The sequence below is a fragment of the Tyto alba genome, unplaced genomic scaffold (genome assembly GCF_018691265.1).
Source record: "Tyto alba isolate M040663 unplaced genomic scaffold, T.alba_DEE_v4.0 Super-Scaffold_13, whole genome shotgun sequence".
Classification (NCBI taxonomy): Eukaryota; Metazoa; Chordata; class Aves; order Strigiformes; family Tytonidae; genus Tyto; species Tyto alba.
The window spans coordinates 6,481,770-6,504,421 of NW_024881275.1; the positions used below are offsets into that span (position 1 = coordinate 6,481,770).

Consider the following 22,652-nt stretch of genomic DNA (forward strand, 5'->3'; position numbering starts at 1 on the left):
AAATTGAAAGGTTTTCTTGTAGAATAATGTCTGATTAAAAATAAAGACCTAAAGGGTGGATACATGGGCAGTTTTAACAGTGCAAAGACCTCAGTCAGAGTTCTAGCAAAACCTCTATTGAAGTCCTTCCTGGCTGTTCAATAAACAAGAAGGATAGCATAATGTTCTGACATTTTAAGAAATGTATTTAGCATTATTAAAACAGATTGAGGAATTTTAAAAATATCTTGAAATACAGATAGACCTGGCTATGAAACAGAAGGTTAAATTCAATGTGGTTAAATTCAAGGTAAGACTACTCAGAAAACCTCCCTCATTATGTGGGTGGAGGTATCTTATGTCTCAGGAAGAGGTGGTCTTGGGTGGACTTCCTCAAGGTCCATCTGCCAGGCCTGTGCCTAGGAAATCAACACTGCTATGGTCAGAGTAGGATTGCATTGTAAATTCTGTGGTTTGGGTCTGCAAGCAGGTCTTGAGCAGGATTAAGGTTTAACTTAATCCAGGTTTCCCACCTCATGAAAATTATCTGATGTCCTTCGGGGTAGTGAAAAAAAGATGGTCTTCTAAAGACAGATCTTAGTGGTGAGTACATATATATTATGTTGTGAGGCTAATATTGTTTAGAAATTATTATCCAGCCTCATATTTCCTTCACATCTCGTGTTATTAAGCTTGAGCTGAACACCAAAGTAGAAAGTAAGTCTAATGTGATAGTTTTAATTTCTAGGGATAGTAAATTTTTTGTTTAACTCACATTGAAAAACTGACAAACATGACAAACCAAGACTGGAACTGCAATTGAAATAGGAAGCTTGTACAGTGAAGTACCTATTCCCTGAAGGTAGAGATTTACTTTGGATTTCAGGAATAATCTGCCTAAAACTAAGGAAGGTAAACACTTCTGACCATATATGGTCATAGCTGACAAAGTAGCCGTAAGTGCTGTTAAGTGCCATCAATTTAGAAAGGAAAATTCACCTTTCTCATGTAGATGATTAATACATATTTCAAATACCATTTAATGCATCTCAAGCTTGAGAACTAACATGCCTTCAGATCAAAATTTTCCACAAAGTTCTGCACCTTAAACAGAAGCTGATAAGCAAAAAAAATAGACATCCACATCTCTTCCAATTCTGCCAAAACTGGGATATCTATGAGAGATCAAGGGTCTTGTCATCAAATACATGTTCTTATTTTGAAAATTATCTGCTAGCCAAATGCCCCTATTCCAGACCACACTCAAAATTGGCCTTGAGACATGCTGGGGCCCTGTCCTTGTGAAAACATTATTCCTGTTAGGTAACTGAATAATGCCAGCAGGGCTGGCAGGGTCCTCATCCCTGTGCTCCTCACCATGAGGAGACAGAATACAGCTATATGCTCCACATCTGTATTAAAACAGCTGCCATGACTCCTTATTAAGCTCCTTTTGGAAACATCTCTTCTGTTTTCTTACATCTCTATTTTTAAATAATTACCAATCTAAAATACTAAGTATTAGGAGTGGTTAATTTAATGGTAAACTGGAATCAGTCCTTTATGTATGTAGACACACCTGTGTCTATTTCCATTGTGAAATTACAAAGATATTTTAACACACAAATAAAAGAAACTTTTGAAAATATGAAATTTTGTTGGGACAGAAGCTTACCTCTGGCTTGCAAACAGTTATGGCGGTTTATGCACCAAAGGAATATATTCTGATTAGATGAAAATATTTCAGAAACAGAGCTAAGATTTTAATAGGTCTTTCAATTTTGAAGTAGCGCTTGATAACATAATAAAAAATTACAGTTTTCCAACATACATGGGTTTTTTGAATACATCCTGTATCATGCCTGCCTATGCTGGTGACAAAGAATTTGTTTTCTTCTGGCACTACTATGCACCTGGCATAGGAGGAGGAGAGAGCTGCATTTTGTTATATTTTGTGCAGCATGAACAGTTATTAGTCAAGTGCTGAATGCAGTGCTTTTATTGTTGGGTGATACATGACAGAAAAGTAGCACTAGGACTCTAGATTCTAAATGAGCTCCATGGAAGGTTAAAAAATATGGATGAAATCATCATATGAGGCAAGTCACTCACTAATTTCAGTGGGGTCAGGATTTCATTTAGGCATACCTGGGAACAAAGCCAATTTTTGCATTTAAGAAGGAACACATTCAGAACCGCACCTGTATGGGGGTTTTGGTTTGTCTTTTCAGAGTGCAAGCACATGCTTGTCCATGGCCCTTGCACCATAATCAACTTAAAACTGCTATTTAGTTTATATTTGTCTCCATTATCAGTGACACACATTGCCTGAGGATTGTACTGCCAGTGACTCCCAGCACTGTCTCCCTGCCTCAGCTTCTGCTGAGTGGAGCAAATTGCACTGGTCACTTTTTCTTCTCTGTACCTTTAAATTAATGAGGAATTAAATGGTTTGTGACTTTCTGCCCATGTGGTGTAAGGATTTCATAGCAGAACCATTTCAGAGTTCATTCTTGGGTACTGCTTGAGGTGAAACACTTCCAGGCTTCTGAGAAAACCTAAAGTGTAAGTTAATGCCTGTTGTGTTCAAGATTGCTGAAGTGCAGTTGACCCACAAAGCAAAAGATCTTCTGGGCAACTGAGCTGCTACAGTACTTCCTGCAATTATCGTCTCTTTATACACTGCATCAGAACTGAGTTGAGAAAAAAACCTCTTGTTTACTTGAAAGTGGTTGGGAGTACTTAATAGTAGGTATACTGCCAATCATAGAATAAATTTTCAAAATTTTCTGTATTTGTGTTGCTCATGATAATTGAATGCTCTTGTTCCTTACTCAAATGGAGTGGCTTCAGAAAAGAGCGTATGCAGAAATATCTTGAATTTAAAAAATTACATCTACAACTATTTTAGGTGAATAAATTAACGATGAATACCACAAATAAAATTATGAACACTTGAACACCACAGTTTAACACATACTTTGTGGCTTGCTGGTTGAATATATAAGACCTTTAACTATCTTTAATGTAGTTGAACCATATAATGTGTCTAGTTTCATATTTCTAAAGATAACTACAACAATTTGCAGTGTATAAATGCTTACCTCTGTGGCAAGAGCAGAAATATGGAACTTTGCAGTGATTAAAGAACTTTAAATTTGTTTTTAGCAATTGTTTCAATATTTGAATCTAAGGATCATTTTCTTTCATTGTATCTGTAAAACCCAAACTCACAAATCTTCAGATAGAACAAAGTAAAAGAAAACTAGATTTCATTAATTTTGCAATGGGAAAAGTTATTTACAAGTAATATTTTTGTACTGATCTGTTTGGTTGTTTTTTTTTTTTTTTTTTAATTATACTAAAAGAATATGTTACTCTGGTGCTTTAAATCTCTTCTAATATCATATTTGTTATCATATTTTGGATCTACTGGTATGCTATTTGTAATTACAGCCACTTGGGACTTAGAAGAGTTGATCATTTCAGTTGCACTCATGTCTTTTCTTGTTTCCATTTGCAGGATGCTCTGGCCCACTAGGGATAGAAGGAGGAATTGTGTCAAACCAACAAATTACTGCATCATCCACTCATCGAGCTCTTTTTGGACTCCAGAAATGGTATCCATACTATGCACGACTTAATAAGAAGGGTCTTGTGAATGCTTGGACTGCTGCAGAAAATGACAGATGGCCATGGATTCAGGTAACAGATGGAGCTGAGGAGCAAAAAAAAATCTCCTTGATTCAATTGCCAGAGTCACTTAAGAAACTGATGAAGACAAGTGGTAAACTAACAGATAGATTCTTATTCACTGTCTCAAATGTAGCCTAGACTAAAAGGGACTATTCAATTGCAAAACAGTAAAAACCTGACTTTACAAATGCACACATCTTTTTATTTAAAAAATGTGTGAATATGTTCCATTTTGGCTCTAAACAATAGAAGCGAGTTTATAAAGACTATTTTCACTGAAGCTGCTTTCCACATACATTGCATTTGCTTGTTAGGTCCTTAGTAACATTTCACGGCAATATCTCTTGGTAGAGATACTTTGACACATTCAGCCTTCCTTGGGCATCATTCTAGAATGCTTTAATGTGGTTTTGGCTGTACCAGAGCCTGCAGGAGTAGTCTGTCCTCTCTGCTGAGCTGCTCTGGGCACACAGGTTAAGCATTGTGTGCATCATGCTGGAAGTAACAAGAACTGCTTTAATTGAGGTTGAAATAGCTGTTAGTTCAACCACATCTGTGAAGCTGAAAATACATGTTTTTTCATTTCCACTCAAGGATGTTATCACTAGAGTGATTCAAATGCCAGTGCTCTCATTGTGGACTGGATTTCTCTGCACTCAGCAAATGACTTCAGTAAAAGTCACAAAACAGTGAATATGAAGTCTTGTCACTGTATTTGAATGAAGATAATGATTATCTAGTGGTTGCTGTAGCTCTTTACTTTTATGTTGTTTTCTTTTCAAGATATGTGAATTGGGCTAAGCTTTGGCATTTTCAGCTGCTAGTTAATAAAGGTGATGTTAGTTACTTATGGGAAAACCCTTTGCACTAATCAATGTAGTCAATATGTGAAGAGGGTGCTTCCCTCCCAGTGAACCCACCACAGGAGTAACAATAGATGGCACCTGAGCATCTTGTCTACCAGTGCTAAGCTGAACTGCCCACATGTCATTCGGGTGTCAGACACATTCTTCTTGAAGTACCTGGCATAATTTTTGTTCATAATTAAGTTTTTAGCAGATGCAAAAAAGCACTTGTGCTTTTTCTGAGCAGTTCCCAGATATGCAGGGAAAAAGTGTTCAGGATTACCAGTTCATTTTTCTTGTTTGGAGAGCAGGCACAAAGCACTGTTTGATGAAGTTTTCTGAAACTGGTGTGGTGAAAGTGCTGGATTTTGTCAGTTCTGAAAAATGAAGTCGGTGTTACTGTTTGTTATTCACTGCAGAGTGAAAACACAAAGGTCCTTCAATGTATCTTAAGTTAGCTTTCTTCCATAAAGACCAGAGGGTTTAGGAAGTCTGTAAAATTTATACATTGAAAAAGAACTGGAAAGAATAGCACTAAGGGACTTGATCAGAATTATTTTCACAGGATTAGAAAGTTAATGTAACTTTAATAGGTAATGAAAAAGTCAGTGTTATAGTAGCTTTTAGGCAGCTTTTGAGTGTGGGCTTTATTAAATGAGCTGGAGAAAAAAATCAAAATCATTTAACACAGGCCCCCAAGACATGTCTTTATTAGGTGATGAACTGGATGGAGATGGCTAATGGTCTGTTGCTTCCACATTTGTACTTGGCAAAGCCACCTCCCACCATGGAGGCAGCTGTGCAGGTCTGCACCCAGACCAGTCTTACCCCTGCCTTGGACTTTGCTCCCAGGGAAGTGTTCCCTTTAAACTCTTGCCTGAGAGGAAGGTTGGACCGGTGGAGAAAATGTGTCTACAGACCTCAGCTCATGGCATATCAGGTTTGAACAGTCTGCTCTTTTCTGGAGTTAATTATCTAATCTAGGTAGTGCCAATCCCATCCAGGTTATTCTGTAATTTTGACAGCCATAGTATGTAAGGACTTTCTAGCAGCTAATTAAATGAGCTTCTAGAATTAATTAATTAATTATTTGTGCTAAGTACATAGCATTCCCTTCTTTTTCTTCCCATTTTGCTTTTAAAATAAACTTTGGTCTATAATTTTCACAAAACTTACCTAGTACTGAATTTTCTTTTTAAGTCAGAGGAAAATTAAAAATATTTTTTGTAATTAAAAAAGAGAAGTTTAAATCTTGAGAGGATTTTTTGTTTTCCTTTTCTGAAGACTTTTCTCCTTAAAACACCAGGGAACAGAAAATCTAAATTTTTTCAGGGAGATGATACTTGTAGTGAAAAAGTGCTTTGTAGTGTTCTGCAGAAATCCTGTTTTGATTTGGCAGGGATACAGACCTCCACAAACTTACATTTTATGCACTGCATAATAGTTCTTTACATCAGAGCACTGTCCTGTTCTTCAAGCATGAAATGCACTCTAAGAGACAGACACTGCCTGACCCTTATATGGGTGAACAGTTTCTGTTGAGAGAGGAGAAGTGGAAATCCCGTATCTTATTTTTGCACAGCTTCTGTAATGGCCAGGGAGATACCTCGTAAGCATCTGTGGAAGGTTACAAAAAGTCAGCCCACTCTGATTTGTGCCATTTCTGGCTACATTCTTTCTGGTCTTGTGGGAGAAATTCTCCCTCTAACAAGAGCCTGCTCTGAGTTTTTACTTTCTTTGTCATGTCACCAGCTTCTTCCCACATCCTAATGTGAAGGGTCTGTATATGGGACCCTTTCCATGTTGGTCTGGGTGACAAAGCAGCTGGTCCAGAAGGCGGCTCCTGAAAAATGCTGTGAATGTGTGGCAGAGATTGTGGGAAGTTATGAAACCAGAAACTCCGTTTTTAGGAAATGTAAATTAACATTTAGCACAATGAACCTGAAGCAGTAGCCTGTTACCCTCTTACAGTTTCTAATGCTAGATAGATTCTGAAGGAAGCTGTGTATAATGGGCAAAGTCCCCCAAAGTATAATTATGTACAGGCCTGTGACTATTTTTGCCTCATTCCATCATTATCAATTTTCTTTGTCATTTAATTTCTTTATTTATATGCAGCTTGGCAAATGAAAGGTTCGAGTGTTTTGCTTATAACTCACTTGTAATGAGTGCTGAGGTTTTTATCTCTAATCTTTCAGGTGTCTGACACACATGAACTAATTAGTATGCATTTTCATTTTCGTGCATTCTCCCAGTGAACTGAAAATTGAAATTGCCATTTTACATTTACACTGTCGGCATGTAATTAGTAATGGCTCTACAATGCTTGGAACTGGCTTGTGATTTAAAGAGTCAGTGACCATGTATTTGAAATCAAATTAAAGTCAGAGTAAGTCATATATGCCTTTTTAAGTTTTGCTGACCTCTGTTTCTCTTCATAGGTTAGCTGTGATAAAATAGCTCCTGTATACTGTTTACCACTTTATAATTGACACTAATTTTTAATGTTTCCAAGTACAATGAGAAAGAATCCCACAATTACATTTTTCATTAATTTTTCCTGAGATATAACCAAAAAGATTGCTTTGCCTGTTCCAGTAACAAGTCTTTTTTGTCAAAACTCATTTTTTAAGACAGCCCTGGTTTATCTTTTCCTTTTTTTCCTTTTGCATTTATGGTTTTAAAATATGATGCTTCTTTTCATTCTGATTTAGATTTATCTCTACTCCTTCCTTGCATGTATCTGTATTTTTCTGTTCATATATATTTTGTCAAGGCAATATTGATCAGAATAGAGATGGCCATGGGCACGACTGTTGTTTCTATTATCTCTCTACCATATCCAACGTCACAGTAACTGTTAATCTCTAACACAAACTGCTGGCAGCACCTTCTAAATGTTACTACTCTCTAGTGATTTCTAACTTAGAGATCCATGCCTATACCCTTACATTTCTTCCAGTTTCACCATTCATACCTAATATTTCTTAACTCCTTTTCATGACAGGTTCCCCTTTTGCTTCCATAAAATATTATCCTTTTTTATATCACTGCAGTTATTAACCCTATATATAAGGATATCCCTATATATATAGGAATATCCCTATATATATCCCTCCTACACAAAGACTTCAGCCATGGTGGATTTGCCAAAAATGCATAAACTGAAATGTTGTGAAGAACATTGTAAGATAAAATAGAATAATTTGATATAACTACCAATGTAAAGACTGGCATACAGGACCAAATTCCTAAAACATGCATTTAAGATGTATAAGTAACTTAAAGATGAGAGTGCAAGGTGGGTAAATATTGTCCTGTAAGATAATAAGTATTGCTTGTTTAGCCTTTTGAAGGAAGTATGGTCTTTTTGTTCTGCAAATATTACCAGTGCAGTGGGTTCTTGGTCAACAGATGAACCTCCCTAAACATTAATTTTCCCAAGAACAGCAGGATGTACCACCTATGTCAGGGAGCCTGGGGTGGAGGATGAGCTCACAGCAGAGCTTCAGTGTCTCCTGACGCTGCATCGCAGGGCAGGCTGGGCTGGGTCGGGTGGTCAGGGTACCTGGGAGTCCTAAGAATATCAACCTCAGAAACAGTCTTGGAACAAAGTAAGAAGGTAGATAAAGGCATAGAAGAGGTATAGGGTAAAAGGTTTATAGGGTAAAAGATTTAAGGCTGCACAGCAAAAATCTGGGTATAGAGTGAAGCCTGGTAGGAAGCATCACACAACAAAGACTGGTGCAGTTGGCAAAGACAATGTTTCAAGTGAGGAGGGATCAGAGAAAGTTTTGATTAAGGGTGGGGTAAATTTGATTTCTTGGTTCTGGCTGTGGCCAGTTGATTAAGTAAGGAGAGGAAAAGCTCAGTGCCTGCTGGTTCCTGAGCAATTGCTGCTGATACACCATGACTGAGCTATCACATTGGAGAACACATCTCCTGAGTGTGATTGTGAAGAGGTTCCCTGCTTGCTGATGCAAAAATTTTAATGATGTACAAGAGACTGCCACTGTTTTTTTTAAGTGCTTTGTGGTCTTCTGAACATGTAAATTGTCTTTACAAGGTCAGTATTAACCCACAGCCACCAAGAGCAGATTTGAGCATACCTTACATCTGGACGTTATTAAGAAAATTAACTAATTACTGTATATCATACCACTGTGTGGGAGCTATGATTGAACATCTGAACTATTGCTGGAGACTGGTGTATATAAATTAAAGTTATTAAATAGCAAAATAAAGAAGCTATTTTGTTATCCCTCATTAAAATAACAGGAACCATTTCTCCAGAGACATCTGTATGGTTACCAGTTAGTTTTTAAATAAAACATTCAAATACTTAATTTTAATATTGTAAGAAGGAGGACGATTCATATACAAAAGGGCTGGACTGCTTAGTTTGGTTGCAAAATCAAAAAATGGGAAAGAAATTTAGTTCAGGCTGGGTAGTTAGCTTTTCTCCCCCTAGTTTTTATTATATACAAAAATATCCAAAATATTCAGTTTGGGCTTTTCCCTCTTCAAATAATTAATAACTTTCCAGCTCTATTTCTTATTTCTAATCTTTTCTGGGCTCTACTTTTGAATGTCAAATGTGATCTCAAAATGGAAAAGCTAAAAGTCTTATTTAGAATATATAGAAAGAGCATTCCACTTCTAGAATTTTTCTGATTTCTTCCCCAAATTATTTTTCTGAAACTATACGCTAAAGTTCAGATGAAACTCCATGTTTTGAGATCTAGCAGTTTGATGAAAAAGGTTCCCAACTTCTAATTGCTAACTTGAATATATTAGTATTCTAGTCCAAAATAAAATACATGGGGTTTAATTACTTTTACCTTTTCAGTGCATCTGTTTTAAACAATACTTTTTTTCTTTTTTAATAACTTTGCACAGTTTTAAGAAAATTTCTTCATTACGTTTCTTGAATATCTGAGTAAATAGTCTTCCTGTAGAGACTCTTAATAAAAAAGGTGACCTATAATGGAAATGGATCTATCCCAGCAGTTTCAGGGCAAAATTTTTCCCAAGCCTCTGTGTAATTTAGAAATTTAAGGTCAACTATGTACAGTTAGAGCCACAAAAGTGTAGTTCTCATACAGCTTGTTCCTACAGCAGAAATCAGAGTGATTAATTAGTGACCAATACACTGGGCATCCATGAAATGCATGGAAATACCCAGTGCATTAGAGAGTGTACACAGAGAGGTGATGGCAATGTTCAACCAGAGAAAACAGAGCGCAAGGGTCTTCCTTAAGTATTGCCCATACACAACATTTACTAAAAATATATCTGAGGAATAAATAGTGTATCGATCTATTCATAAATATGATGTTTACGTTAAGATAGTTTAAAATCAGTGGGGTAAGACAAGAATTGTGCAGTGCAGTGATTAGGATACCTGTGTGAGAGAATCTAAATTGTATCTTCTACCCCAGAAGACATGTTGATACTTTTATTTATTTTTTATAGAGAGATTATTTAGAATGCTTTTCTTTTTTTTTCTTTTTTTTTTTCCTTTTAAAGTCTAAATATATTGGAATAATGTAGAATGTATGTTTTTATTTGTGGCTTCATTTGGTTTTTACATAAGTATTTCCCACACCACCTGTGGTTTCAATCCTACATCTGGCATTCAGCTTCACATTTTTGGCACTTGCAGTCCCTAATACTGGCATAGTGAACCTCACAAACCTATTCATAAATACTGCGACACACAAAAAATGTACTTACAATAAAGACTTTCTAAGTTTCATCATTCTTATCCCCCAGGCATGAATCAATAAAACGTTAGGGTTTTTTTCTCCAAAAAAGGCAAGGGAAAAAATAAGCAGCTTCCACATCAAGAAATTCCAAAGAGAAAGTATACACCAGGTGATAGCTATTTGCTAATAAAATGATAAAACCCAAAATACACAGAGGTCTTGCAGAACATTCATTCAAACATCTGTTAGTCAGAGTTTTAAGCAAACTACCATCTGTCAAACCATTCATTTTGTCAACGTTCATTTCCTCATTCATGAGTACTGTTGTATCAGCTTCCAAAAATACCTGTCATCATGGATTAAATATTTAATATTACTTAATATAGCTCTCAGCTTAGTATAATGTGGCCAAGTGAACCTTATGAAATACAATCTCAGTCATCATGTAAGGTGACTCAAATCATATAAGAAGTTTTAATCTGCTAAGTTAAATGCTGAAAAAGCTATTAAAGCTCTGAATTTTTTGTCGCTACTCCAAAATTTGACTTAATATCATAGGAGGATTTACTTGGATGATATTGACAAATAGCAGTAAGTACCTGAAGGCCCTTGGCAGGGGAGAACAGAATCTAATAACAACTGTACAGTTGAATTCTCTCAAAACTATCTCACGTAGGACCTTTGAACTACAGGAATTAGAAGAGAACTTCAGCTAGTCAAAGTCTGCCGTAAGTTCACTGGCTTCAGTGAACTCTATACCAATGTCTGCTAGCAGCAGATCTCCCTCAGTATCCATACATTTAGCTTAAAGGGTAAACATATAATTTATGTACTCAAAACAGACAAGAGAACAAAAGGACTTGGAGCCTACTTCTTAGTGTAATCATCCAGATACTCCCTTGTGTCCCATATCTTGGTATCTGTTTGATATCATCTTATATCTCCTAGTTTCTTTCTTCGTACACACAAACACCCACGCACAGACGTATTCAAACAACTTATGATTGAGGTTTTGGATACACAAAAGCAGTCAGTTCAGAGTTAACATCCCCATGGCAACTGAAACTTGATGCTGTTATGAACACTATCCATAACATGCTCTGTCAGCCTGCATGCCAGCATTCCTTAATTATTCCATGTAATATGGCTGAATGACTGAAGTAACGGTACTTTTAAACACATTGTTTCATGCATCTGTAACACCATCTTTTTTGACTTAATGTTATTTTTTTTCATATTTTCATATCCAGATATTAAAAGTAATCAATCCAGCAAGTGGTGAGACACCAAACTGAGCAAATGCGTGTCCATCTGTTTTCTTGCATCAGTAGTAAGTTGCATGTGGAGTTGCATGCCCCAGAACCTATGTGGTGGCTCTCCAACTGTAATGGAGTGATGTGTGGACATCATAGCCTTCCTATGGGGAGGACAGCATCTAAATCTGTAAGGTGATACTATGCTAATGTGTGGTAGTCAAACAAGTCACATTTTATCTTCTAAACACTCACTTTCAAAACCAGAAAAGTAAATGATCTTCATTTGTAGTCACTCTTCTGCTAGGCTTGACTTCTAGAAAACAGCTGTTTCAAGTTTCTTCATTACAGCTCAGGATAAGGAAACAAACTGAAAGAAAAAGTAAAATTACAGTCCAATATATTAAGATTTTTTTGTGTGTGTGGCACAGAGGCATGTATATACACTTACCTCTGTGTCGATGGCCCCAGAGCAGTACATACATTCAGAGTTCATATATGTGTAGTTAGGTCACAGAAGTGCAGAGCAATCTGCAGGGTGAAAATAGGCAAAGCCTTGGAACAGCTCTATCTGTGGAAAAACAAACATGCAGTCCCTGGCTGCGCCTCCATGTTCCTCTGAGATTTTACAGCTGGTGGAGAAGAGTTACCATTTCATATAGGCTGTTGGAAGTACAGGAAGTCACCAGCACCATGATACTACAACAGAAAACAAGGGCTAAGGTAAACTCATTCTCCTTGACTTCCCCTGGAAGTGATGACGTGTACTTGTCATCTCAAAGATCTCCTAATTTCAGTGGAACATCAGTTCTGAGGACTGAAAAATGGAAGTATATTTTACTCATGCACTCTTATAACCTTCTTATTCCATGAATGGTTAAGATAAAGAGACATTGTCCAAGTCTCGAGTCTTTCAATGAGACTTCTCATATTTAGAGGGATTTTTCTTTCTCTACAAAACCAAAAAACGTTTAACATTTTAAATCTAATCTATTGCCTGCTAATTTTTGAAGAAGGAAAAAGTATTTTGAGGAAAAATGCAGAGATAAATAAAATGATTGGAAAGTCTTACTGAAGGGTAATTTTTTGTGTTTATATATCAACTTTTTCGTCTATTGATTCTTAATTTCAAGACATAATGAAAAATATGAGTGTGTTTGTTGTGATTCAACCAATATTCAGCTAATTTCTTAAGGTTCAGGAGGGATTGATCATTTCAGCCAACTTTTCATTTTCTGTAATAGCATCTGTGGGTGGAGAAACCATTTGCGTGGCATAGTCTTCAGCAGTCGCAAAGCCATCTGTCCCCTGTGTGCTTACCAATCTACTTCTTTACTCCACTTGTGTCCATCTAAAACCTTGGCCTCTCTCACTACACAACCAGTCTCATATCAACTAACAAATTGTTTTCAAAGGTGACAATATGTGGGAAGGATTGCTTTCACGCACACCTATTTTCCCATTTGTCTTTCTCTCACAGATTCTGTCACAATGTGAACATAGTCTAACAGTTGCCCTAATTATGAGCAGCATTACCAGATCAGTCAGAGGTCCTAGTTACAGCTGGAACATCAATGTTACTTGGGTCCTCTATAAACTGTCAACTAAAAAGACTCTGCACTAAGTAGACAAGGTATTTGAAGATACATAGGAATAGCAAAAGGATGGTGTGGTCAGCATGATAGGCAGCATAAAGCTAGCTGTGGCTTCCAGGCTCATTGTAAAAGAAAGTTTTGATTAGGATTATCTTGATCAAGGGAGAAATGGGGTAAAGATGTGTATTTTGTGATCAGTATTGTGAAAACTGAAATACTACACTGTGATTTATTTAACAACTGAAAACAACATCTCATTACTGGCTGAGGAATGATAGATAAAGTGTGATAGCATGAGAAGTAGTTACCAGGATTCTGCAAGTACACATCTACTGTGTCACTTGTTCCTCTTGGGCTCCTTGCAAAACGTCCAGACCTCATTTGAATAGTGAGATTTGTAGCGTCTCCCAAGGCTGATGTAGCCAGCATTACATAGGAAAGAAATTCTGTCCGTTGCACAGCCCATGGCAATCGTGTCCTGTGGAACCAGTCTTCAGGTGGACTTTTACCCTTCCTTTACAGTAGTAGTCAGGATAATTTATGTAGATAAGCTGCATAAAAAGAAATACAAGGTAACGAACTGTGGTTAAGAAATACTCTTTGCATGGCTTGTTTGTGCACCATTTAATAGCACTATTATCACTTACTGGGTTTATTCTGGTGGAGGAATGAAGTAGCTGTAGCCTCCCAGTGTGTTAAAATAATCTGGGAATCTGCAATGATCACAAAACCCCAGCAGGGATCTCACAGTGCCAGGGAAGTCTGATCTCCTGTGTGTTCCCTGCTATTCAGTTTTCGCTTTAGCTCCCATTGTTCAAGGGATGAGTTTGATTCCAGGTTCACCTTTAATATTCAAAACTAATGAAGATAATTTCTTCATCTGGACATCAGACTTGTCATTTTCTAGCACATTTCCTTCTTAGTTAACATTTCTTGTTTTGAGAAGATACATAGGACCTAGACAAAGCCCACTGAAGTCAGAATGGGAAGTCTTCCCACTTGTCCTTGTTAGGCTTGAGCGAGGGTCATATTTGCTACTAGAGTGTTTACCAGACTGCATCTACCAAAGTGCCTTAAAAAGAAATGGAAAGAATGCAATAGGAAGCATGCCTGATATTTGATGTGAGCACATTAAGAATTTTCCCTAAGTATATTTTTATGGTGAATTTAATATTGTACCTTTTGAATTTACTTCCTTTCCCTGAATAAGGGGGTTTTCATTTAGGATTAAAATAAAATTGCATGTTTGTTTCTGTGACCTTATGAACTTATCTTTTAACCTCCACAATCTACTGATCAAAGCTATTTTACAAGTGGAAATACATACAGATATTTTCTTTGACATTTTTATTTACACATTCTTTAACCAATACTTTAAGAAGTACTCTAGGCATTTTGGGGAAGTCCTTTCTGGGAGATATTATCATGCCAAAGACAGGAAGAGTTTTCACAAGTTCAGAATATATGAAGGTATTAACAGTAGCAATAAATGACCTTAGTGTTTCTCAGCTAACCTTAAATTGTAGGTAGTTAATACCCATTTAATCCATTCTTTGTAAATGAGATGAAATTTTACAGGGCTACAAACCTCTGAACAACATGAGATTGATTATGGACCTCTTTTTGAGATAACAGTCTAAACATGCCAGTATTTGAATAATTCATATCATGCAGCTAATGACATTCATAACGACTACCTTAGGGACTAAAATAATTACTTAATAATAAGAAGAAACAGACCAAGCAAGTTTTTAGTCTGTCTAATTATGTAAACTCTCTGAGGCACAAAGTGAAAGTTCTCAACAAAAGGCAAATGAAGTGTGTGCTTTTTAGTAATACTGATAACATATGCTCCTCTGTATTAACATTACATGGGCCAAACAATCCCTGTATTTATATTTCCCATACAAGTATTTAACTTATATTCTGATCTTTTCACAGAAATGCAAGTTAAATTAGTGGTCCAATTTGTGTCTCTGATTCAGCATGCCTGACTTGAGGCATATAAATAGTCTTATTGAAGATAGCAAAGGTGATGAGCTGTTTTTAGATGGTTGGCTGGGGCTAAGATGTGAGTACAGGGAAGACCTGAAAGCTGTTATTACCATAAGGTATGATAGACTGGCAACACACTCTGGGAACAACAGTATTGGGAGGATGAGTTTGCAGAGGATTTAATAGTAAAGTTGTGAAGAGACTTTGCTGGATCTGCATCCATGTAAGCAAAACAAAAAGGCTTTGGGATAAGAAATAACTGAGTATTTAGTTGGTTTGTCTGCAAGATACAACCCCACAATCACATTAGGGATTAGTATTTGTAAAGTGACCTGTAGCAAATGACTGTGTTAGTTCTCCTAGACTATCACAATTATAAGATAAAACATGTTGGCTTTTCTCCATGTAATAAACTTCCTTCCAGAATGGCAGCACCAGCTGGAGTGTTACGATGGATAAATCACTGTGTTACCTAATCTGGAGGCTAGTTAAAACACATATCACTGCTACTATGCTGACTGCATTAATGTCCTCAACTAAATCTGGAAAAGCTCTGCTGACAGTGCTGATTAGGAGAGTAACAAAAAGCCACAGTCAGGCAAGATATATGAGCACCTTACGTCCAGGTGCTGGCAGGGCTTTGCAACAGGGAAGATAATAGTAACTGGCCTGCTCTGGCCTTCCTGCACCTCATCACATGCTGTGTCCTGCTCTGCAGCCCCTTGTGCTTTATGTGACATCAGGGTGAAACAGCAATGTTCAGTCATATTCAAGGTGGGCCTCTAGTGCTTGAAGATGGAAAAGGAAACATGGGAGGGAGCTTTCAGGGTCACTAAATTTCCCAGTATTGAGGGAGTCATGTCAGGTTACTCCTTCCCCAAGTTTATTACAAACATTTCCATTGGCAGGTGTTCCTATTTTTCATCAGAAAATGTTTCTGTGGGTGTTTTCTATCTACCTTTATCAGAATTATTACAAAAAAAAATAATAATAATTTCAATCCTTCAAAAACTGATGAAATCATCAGGAAAGATTTGCTGTAATAAATTTTTTAATTCCAGTATAACCTTGATCCCTTATTCAACCCTATTTTTATATGAGTAAGTGTTAGTAAAAATAGATATACTTTGCGCTAGAAAAGATGGAGAATTATTTATAGCAATTCTATTGTATTTCATAACTCAAGCAGGTAAACACCATAGCTTTCTATAAACTCCATTTCTGTTTATGAATGAATGCTCACGTAGAACTACATTTACAGTCCCAAAGGCTTAATGCTTTGCAAAGGCTTTGTTCTGAGCGTTTCTGGGAAGCTTGCTCTTCAGGTATACTTCAGACAAACCTGGTCTGTATGAAATGTTAGTGGAGTTATTGCTAATAGTGCAATAACAAATTAGGGGAATATGGTTATATATTCTGACCAGGAGCTTCACATATGGTATCTTCCTAAAGTCACTCAATCTTCTCATCACTCTTCTCCTCTCCTGCATGTAGTAATGTAGATGAGACAGATGCAACAGATTTTTAAATCTTTTCTGTCAAGTACATAGCTTCTGCACACTGAATATACTAGTATTTGATCACAAATTGGGCAGGAATATGAACTTATTCCACTGGTGCTCTCCCTAAACTCTGCTCTTCTGTTACACTGACATATTATGACTTTTTTCTACAATTCCAAGGTTTGCTAAGCATGCTGGGAAGTTATTTGTGTTCTTTATTTTGTAAAAAACAAGCATAAAGCAGTTCCCTCCAGTCTTAAGGTCCTGCATTTACTCACACCTAAAAGTAAAGCTGCACATACACACCACAGAGATTTGCGGGACTGGTTCTGAATTGCCTTTGAAAATGATGCACTGTACAATCTACAGGAACTTGTAAAATTACCTTGCTCATATTGCCACTTTCTCTGGGGCAAATACTTTTTCATTTGTTTTATTTCCTTTCTGATATGGATTTTTTCAAGTTCCAGTAAAATCCTCATTGGATACGTCTTCATCAGTGTAGACAACTGAATGATTTAGCATCCTAAAACAGATTTGTGTGAGTTATTGCAGTCAAAAGCACCAGTGAAATTGTTTAATAGATAATTACTCCTACAGAATCAGTGCTGGGAGTGGGAAACGTGGCATGCTGGTTACTTTTCCTCTCCTGTTGAAAGAGGGACGCCATGACTATAACCTGCTGTGATGATAAAAGTGGTCTAATCGCTGAGTCAGGATGATTGTGGTGGTTGAAAGGAACAAGGTCAAAAGAAATTTCAAGGACTTCTGGGAACTTTTTAAACTGGTAGAGTTGATTTTATTCCCCAACTGTTGGGCGTACACCGCACTCAAGGGAGTATGCCTCAAGTGTTTTTCTTTTCACTTAGTTTTGGCTATATGACATAGTGTAGAAGGCACAGAGTGACTGGCAGTACATGAATTTAGCCTTCAACAGTTTGTATACAGCACTGACTCTGAGGTATTGTACCTTGACCCTCAGCACTGTCTGTTAACTTGAGTCGACTGCTATGCCTGTGCTCTAGATGAGCTTTTTGCTATATTAGCACAGTGACTTTGTATCATCCGCCATATATTGTGTAGACATAATCTATTCCTTGTAGCATCACATTTAAATGAGTTGGTGTTAGGCTACTGGCTTTCTTTTACATGCAGTTTTACCTGAGTGATTCAGTGTTCATCATTTATTCTAGCCCCAGAAAACTTCCTCACTAAAACGCAAAACTTGTTTGAGGCAGATTCCATTACCTATAGGTGATAAACAGCACCGTACCCAAGTTTCACAAAGTGCTTCATGCTATGAGGGTGTAGGGCAACAGGCATCCTCAGATCTGCTCATGAACATCACAGCCAAATCCCTGATGTGTGCCGGGTGAATTGGGTCCCATGGAAGTTGCTGGGCCCAGGATCCCCCTCTGAGCCAGAGCTGAATGCAGATCAATGGACAGGGGCTGAGTATCAAGCCTGAATCCATTAATCTGAAAATAATCTTAAAATTAAATACGCTGTTAGAACTGATCAATCTCTTTTTCTTTTTTTCTTTTTTTTTTTTTTTTTTTTTTTTCCTGTAAGTAGTTTCCTCAAATGTCTGTGCAAGTATCTTCTCCTTACAAGGTCTTTACCGTGCATTAATACCTAAATTACTGGGGTAAATCCCTCAAAATACTATTGATCTTCTATCATCCTTGAATTTTTCCAGTTAATCTAGGTAATGATAAGGGGTCTTTTATAACTGAATAAGCTATTACCTTTCTTAAGAAGATGTGTTAAACTATTGTTCTTATCCTGGTGACTTTCACCTCTTTGTTTTAAACACAGTCACCCATGTAATTAGAATATATAACATTTTGTCCTAGATCTGAATCCACAAGGCAGAGCTTCTTAAGTTGTTTTTCTTCACAACTGACACAGAAAAGTACCTTTGAAAATGCTTTTAATGCTGAAAGAGCTAGTTCACACTTGACGTGGGGAACTTTTCTTCCTAGTGAAGCACATTATGTAAGAAAGATTTCAGCACCTGTTTTGTTAGAGTCATTTCACAGTTGTGTTATTTTGAGTTTTGCTAAGGTCTGACATGAAAAATTTAAAACACGTAAAAAGAACCCAGGCACAAAGGACCAATTAATTCTTGGTGTATCCAAATTCACTGAAAGGAGCTACCACAAGCATGATGTTAGCCTCATGGGGATTTTGTATGTAAGCAAGATGCAGGGATTTGAAAGTAGTTTTTTCCCCCTTTCATTGGGATTTTCCTGCAAATGTTGACAGAATATGTAAACCTAATTGCAAAACACAGTATCCTAGTTTTATATCCTGTTATATTAAGCTCAATACTGCTGAAAGCCAAAGCTCAATTTGTGACTCAGACTATGGATACTGATCAAGACAGCCTCTAAAAGGAAAGATTCTGTCTGTTAAAACAGAGAAATAAAAAAAAATTGTACAGATTATGCATACAGATATCCAGATAAGAGTATAGAGCAGACTGGAATATAGCAGAAAAAAAGCAAGGATTTTACCTCCTGAAACTTGAAGCACACAGGTTAAACAGTATGTATATTAAATGAGTATTTAAAAATTAAATTATTTTTGTTTCATCTTTATGATTATTTGACCAAATCTTCCCTTCATTCAGTAGGACTTTTATTTTTTTCAAGTTTGAGTTTCAACTGTAGTATTAAACTCTTTGACAGATTACTTTTAGCTGAGTTTTTTGTCATTGTTTTGCATCTTGAAGTGCAGTGGTTGGTTTGTCGTTCCTTATAGATGAAGGCTGTGTGGGAATATGACATGCAGTGGTTAAAGTCATGGTTTCATTAGAAACTATTCTTTGTGACTAAACGGGTTAAAAAAATTCCAAATGATTTCTCATCCAAAAAACCTCCCCACAATTATTATCTGGAAAATGAAAAATCAGGAATGGAGCTGAAAGTATTTTAGGTATATGCATAACTGGATCAAAGAAAATTTACACTGTGTTGCATTTTATCTTCCTTTTCCCAAGCTGTGAAATATGAAGATACTACTAGTCAGTATATGCAAAAGGCAAATAATGGCTGGTTTCTGTCTGACTGTGCTTTCTAATTTGCTTGTATAGGTAGCATTCATTTAATTATTAACAAATTTGTAAATATATGAAAAATTGTTTTACTTGCCTGTTTATTAACATTCTTAAATTCCATCTAAAGAGTGAAATCTGCATAAGAGACTTCCAGAAACCTATATGTCTGACTGGTTACTATTCTGTTAGCTACATTTTTAAATGTAGTTAGGGGACTGATAGTAGTTTCTGGAGCTGTCCTCTTACAAGTATATGTGGTTTATTTTTTCCTCTGGAAGACCTGGAATGTGGAAAATAAGGTTTACCAAGACCTGAATCTCTTCTAATTCATGTCTGTCTAAATTCCTTCTGTGAGTCCATTCTTCCCATTGCAATTTCAAATGTTCCTGAGTTTTCCAGGTGTATGTGAGAAAGATCATGTAAAAAATCTATTATTTTGTAGTCAACTTTTCCTCTCTCAATGGGTCTAAACCTCAAAACTACCCACTGTATGAGTGTTTATTAATTTCTGAGAGAGAGAAAGAACTATGGTAAAACTACACTGAAATATCTTTTGCCTCAAGAAGGAAAATATCAGAAGCCCAACTATTTCAGATAAGTAGTGGAGAAATAGCTAGACTTCCTCAAAAAAAACAGCAGTAAAATTCCGTCTTTCTCTGCTTTCCCATTGTGTACACAGCAGGATATTGAAGCACTGAAGTTTGACCGCCTTACGTCCTTAACAGAGGCTAGATTACATTACCAAGTGAGAGAAACTCTTGAGACCCCACTGTAAAGAATAAAGGGATTAAAGTATTTGGACAGAATATACCTGATCTGTCTCTGACTCCCCATATTCTTGTACTGGGGCAGCTATCCCAAATAGCAGGGATTGCACCAGGTCAGCTCCACTAACTGGGGAGCAGAGATAAGATTCATTTGAAGGAGGCAAGTGCTAATGTACTATAATGTATTATTTACATTGTCCCTGTTGCTTACTCTCTAGTATTTCCATTTGTCTGCTTTTATCACACATCTGTCTGTGCCTTCACACAGTTCTCATAGTATGACAGCTCTTTGTTAAGTTTCATTTGGTGCAAAAGTTACAGGCTTCAGCTGCCTACCAGCGAGACGGTGGGCGTGCAGTTGTCACAGATTGCTTCATGATTGACTTTGTTGCAGGGACAACAGTGACAATGCCAGCATTGTTTCGTTTGAATATCACATTCTGAACTTTGTGAGAATATAGTTGGCTTTCCCATAGCACAGGTGAAGAAGGCAAAATTAAGTGACAAGATAGAGGGCCTGATTCAGCACGGGTGGCAAAATTAAGATTGTCTGGTTATTGCTGAAATCTCTGTACGTCTTCATTTTGTACTTCAAGGTGTTGAGGTCAACTCAGACAAGTACAGAGGGAATGTTCATAGCCATTGATCGCCATTGATGTTTTGCTATTGACTGTTCTGGGATTATCATTTCAAACATTAACTTTAGATATATGAATTTTCAGTGAGAATCAAGGAAAGGTTTATTTGTTTGCTTTATGGAACATCCATGCATTTTTACTTCCATGAAGAAATTTAACCTGAAGTTAATTTAGGCTCTTTGGTATGGGATTGCAAATCAGCTTCTAATGGAACAGAAGATTCAGCCTTTGGTAAACAATCACACTGTTGCATTTTCCTTTTAGTAAGGAAATAGTAGTAAGAGTAGTAATCCTATACACCAATAATATGTTATATCTTACTAATACACCAGTAATACCTGCATATCAGTAATATGTATGTGGGTGTGTACACGTACACATGAAGACATAAGCATAAGCATTTTGGTTCAATCTTTTTCATTTATTTATGTGCATATGTACATGAAATGAATGAAAGCTAAAAAGAATTAATGCAAGTGTAAAGTAACTAAGTGTTACAGATACTTGGTTTTTTCTTTCTGTCATTTAAAAAAAGAAAACAAAGGAATCTATAATCAGAATCATGTCTCAGATGGTTAGTGATAACATTGTACTGTTATTTCAGATAAACCTGCAGAAGAAGATGAGAGTCACTGGAGTTATAACTCAAGGTGCCAAGAGGATTGGAAGTCCAGAATATGTAAAATCTTACAAAATTGCATACAGTAATGATGGGAAGTCATGGATAATGTACAAAGTAAAAGGCACAAATGAAGATATGGTAAGATTGTCATCTCTATATGAAAACATGTTATGGTTTAGCTGCCTTCAGAAGTATGAAGTATCTCTAGTAGATAAGTATAATTGCCTGACAGTATGATATAGGTTGCCTTGTTATTATTTGTTTCTGAAAAAAAAAAAAAAAATCAATAAATTTGTACTTTCTGTCTGTTAAGAATTTCTTATACTTTAATTGACGTTTGTATAAATACTATGTCCCAAAGCGAGAATAATCCTGTTTATTACACTTAACTGATTTTAATTTTAATTAGTTTACCAGTAATTACTCATTACTCTGTTTTGAATTTAGTTTAGTACATTGGCAGATTAGTGTTAACTCTTAGAAGCATAGAACCCATTCATCAATGCAAATCTCTCTACTGAACAAACAGTATCATCCGGTGGGAAGTATGTGTTTACAGTTTATAGTTGCCACATTTTTTATATAGAGTTGTGCATATGAAGCAGCAAAAATCCCTTTACTGTGTAAGTTAAAATAGAACTAAGGCACTTTGCAACATTAGATATAGTTTCTCTATGAGGAAATTAAAATGCTGAGTGAAGAGGTATATAATGAGGGAGGAAAACAAAGTACGAGCATATCTGGTTAGCATGAAAAGTGAATAGAAGAATGCTTATAGATTTAATTCAGCTCCCCATGCGATCAATGGGAGTGTTACAGTGCTCTTCAGTGGGAGTTAGATCAGGTTCTTGAAGTAGAGGGAAAAAAATAAATATGTCAATCAGCGTAAATAATTGCAGGCTAAATTGAATTGGGACTATTTAATACGCTAATTAGAAAAGAAGACCTAATTTAGTTGCATTAGTAGCTTCAGTTTCTAGGAGTGACAAGA

At 36.5% G+C, this 22,652-nt stretch overlaps 1 protein-coding gene across 2 annotated transcripts in view; it reads left to right on the top strand.

The window, feature by feature from the left end:
• EDIL3 (EGF like repeats and discoidin domains 3) overlaps window positions 1–22,652 on the top strand; it is a 257,479-nt gene that overhangs the window by 176,748 nt on the left and 58,079 nt on the right. For both annotated transcript variants that reach the window (XM_042787791.1, XM_042787792.1), the window contains 2 exons: window positions 3,503–3,684; window positions 21,644–21,799. In XM_042787791.1, coding sequence (XP_042643725.1) covers window positions 3,503–3,684; window positions 21,644–21,799 — 338 coding nt within the window. The remainder of the gene's footprint in view (window positions 1–3,502; window positions 3,685–21,643; window positions 21,800–22,652) is intronic.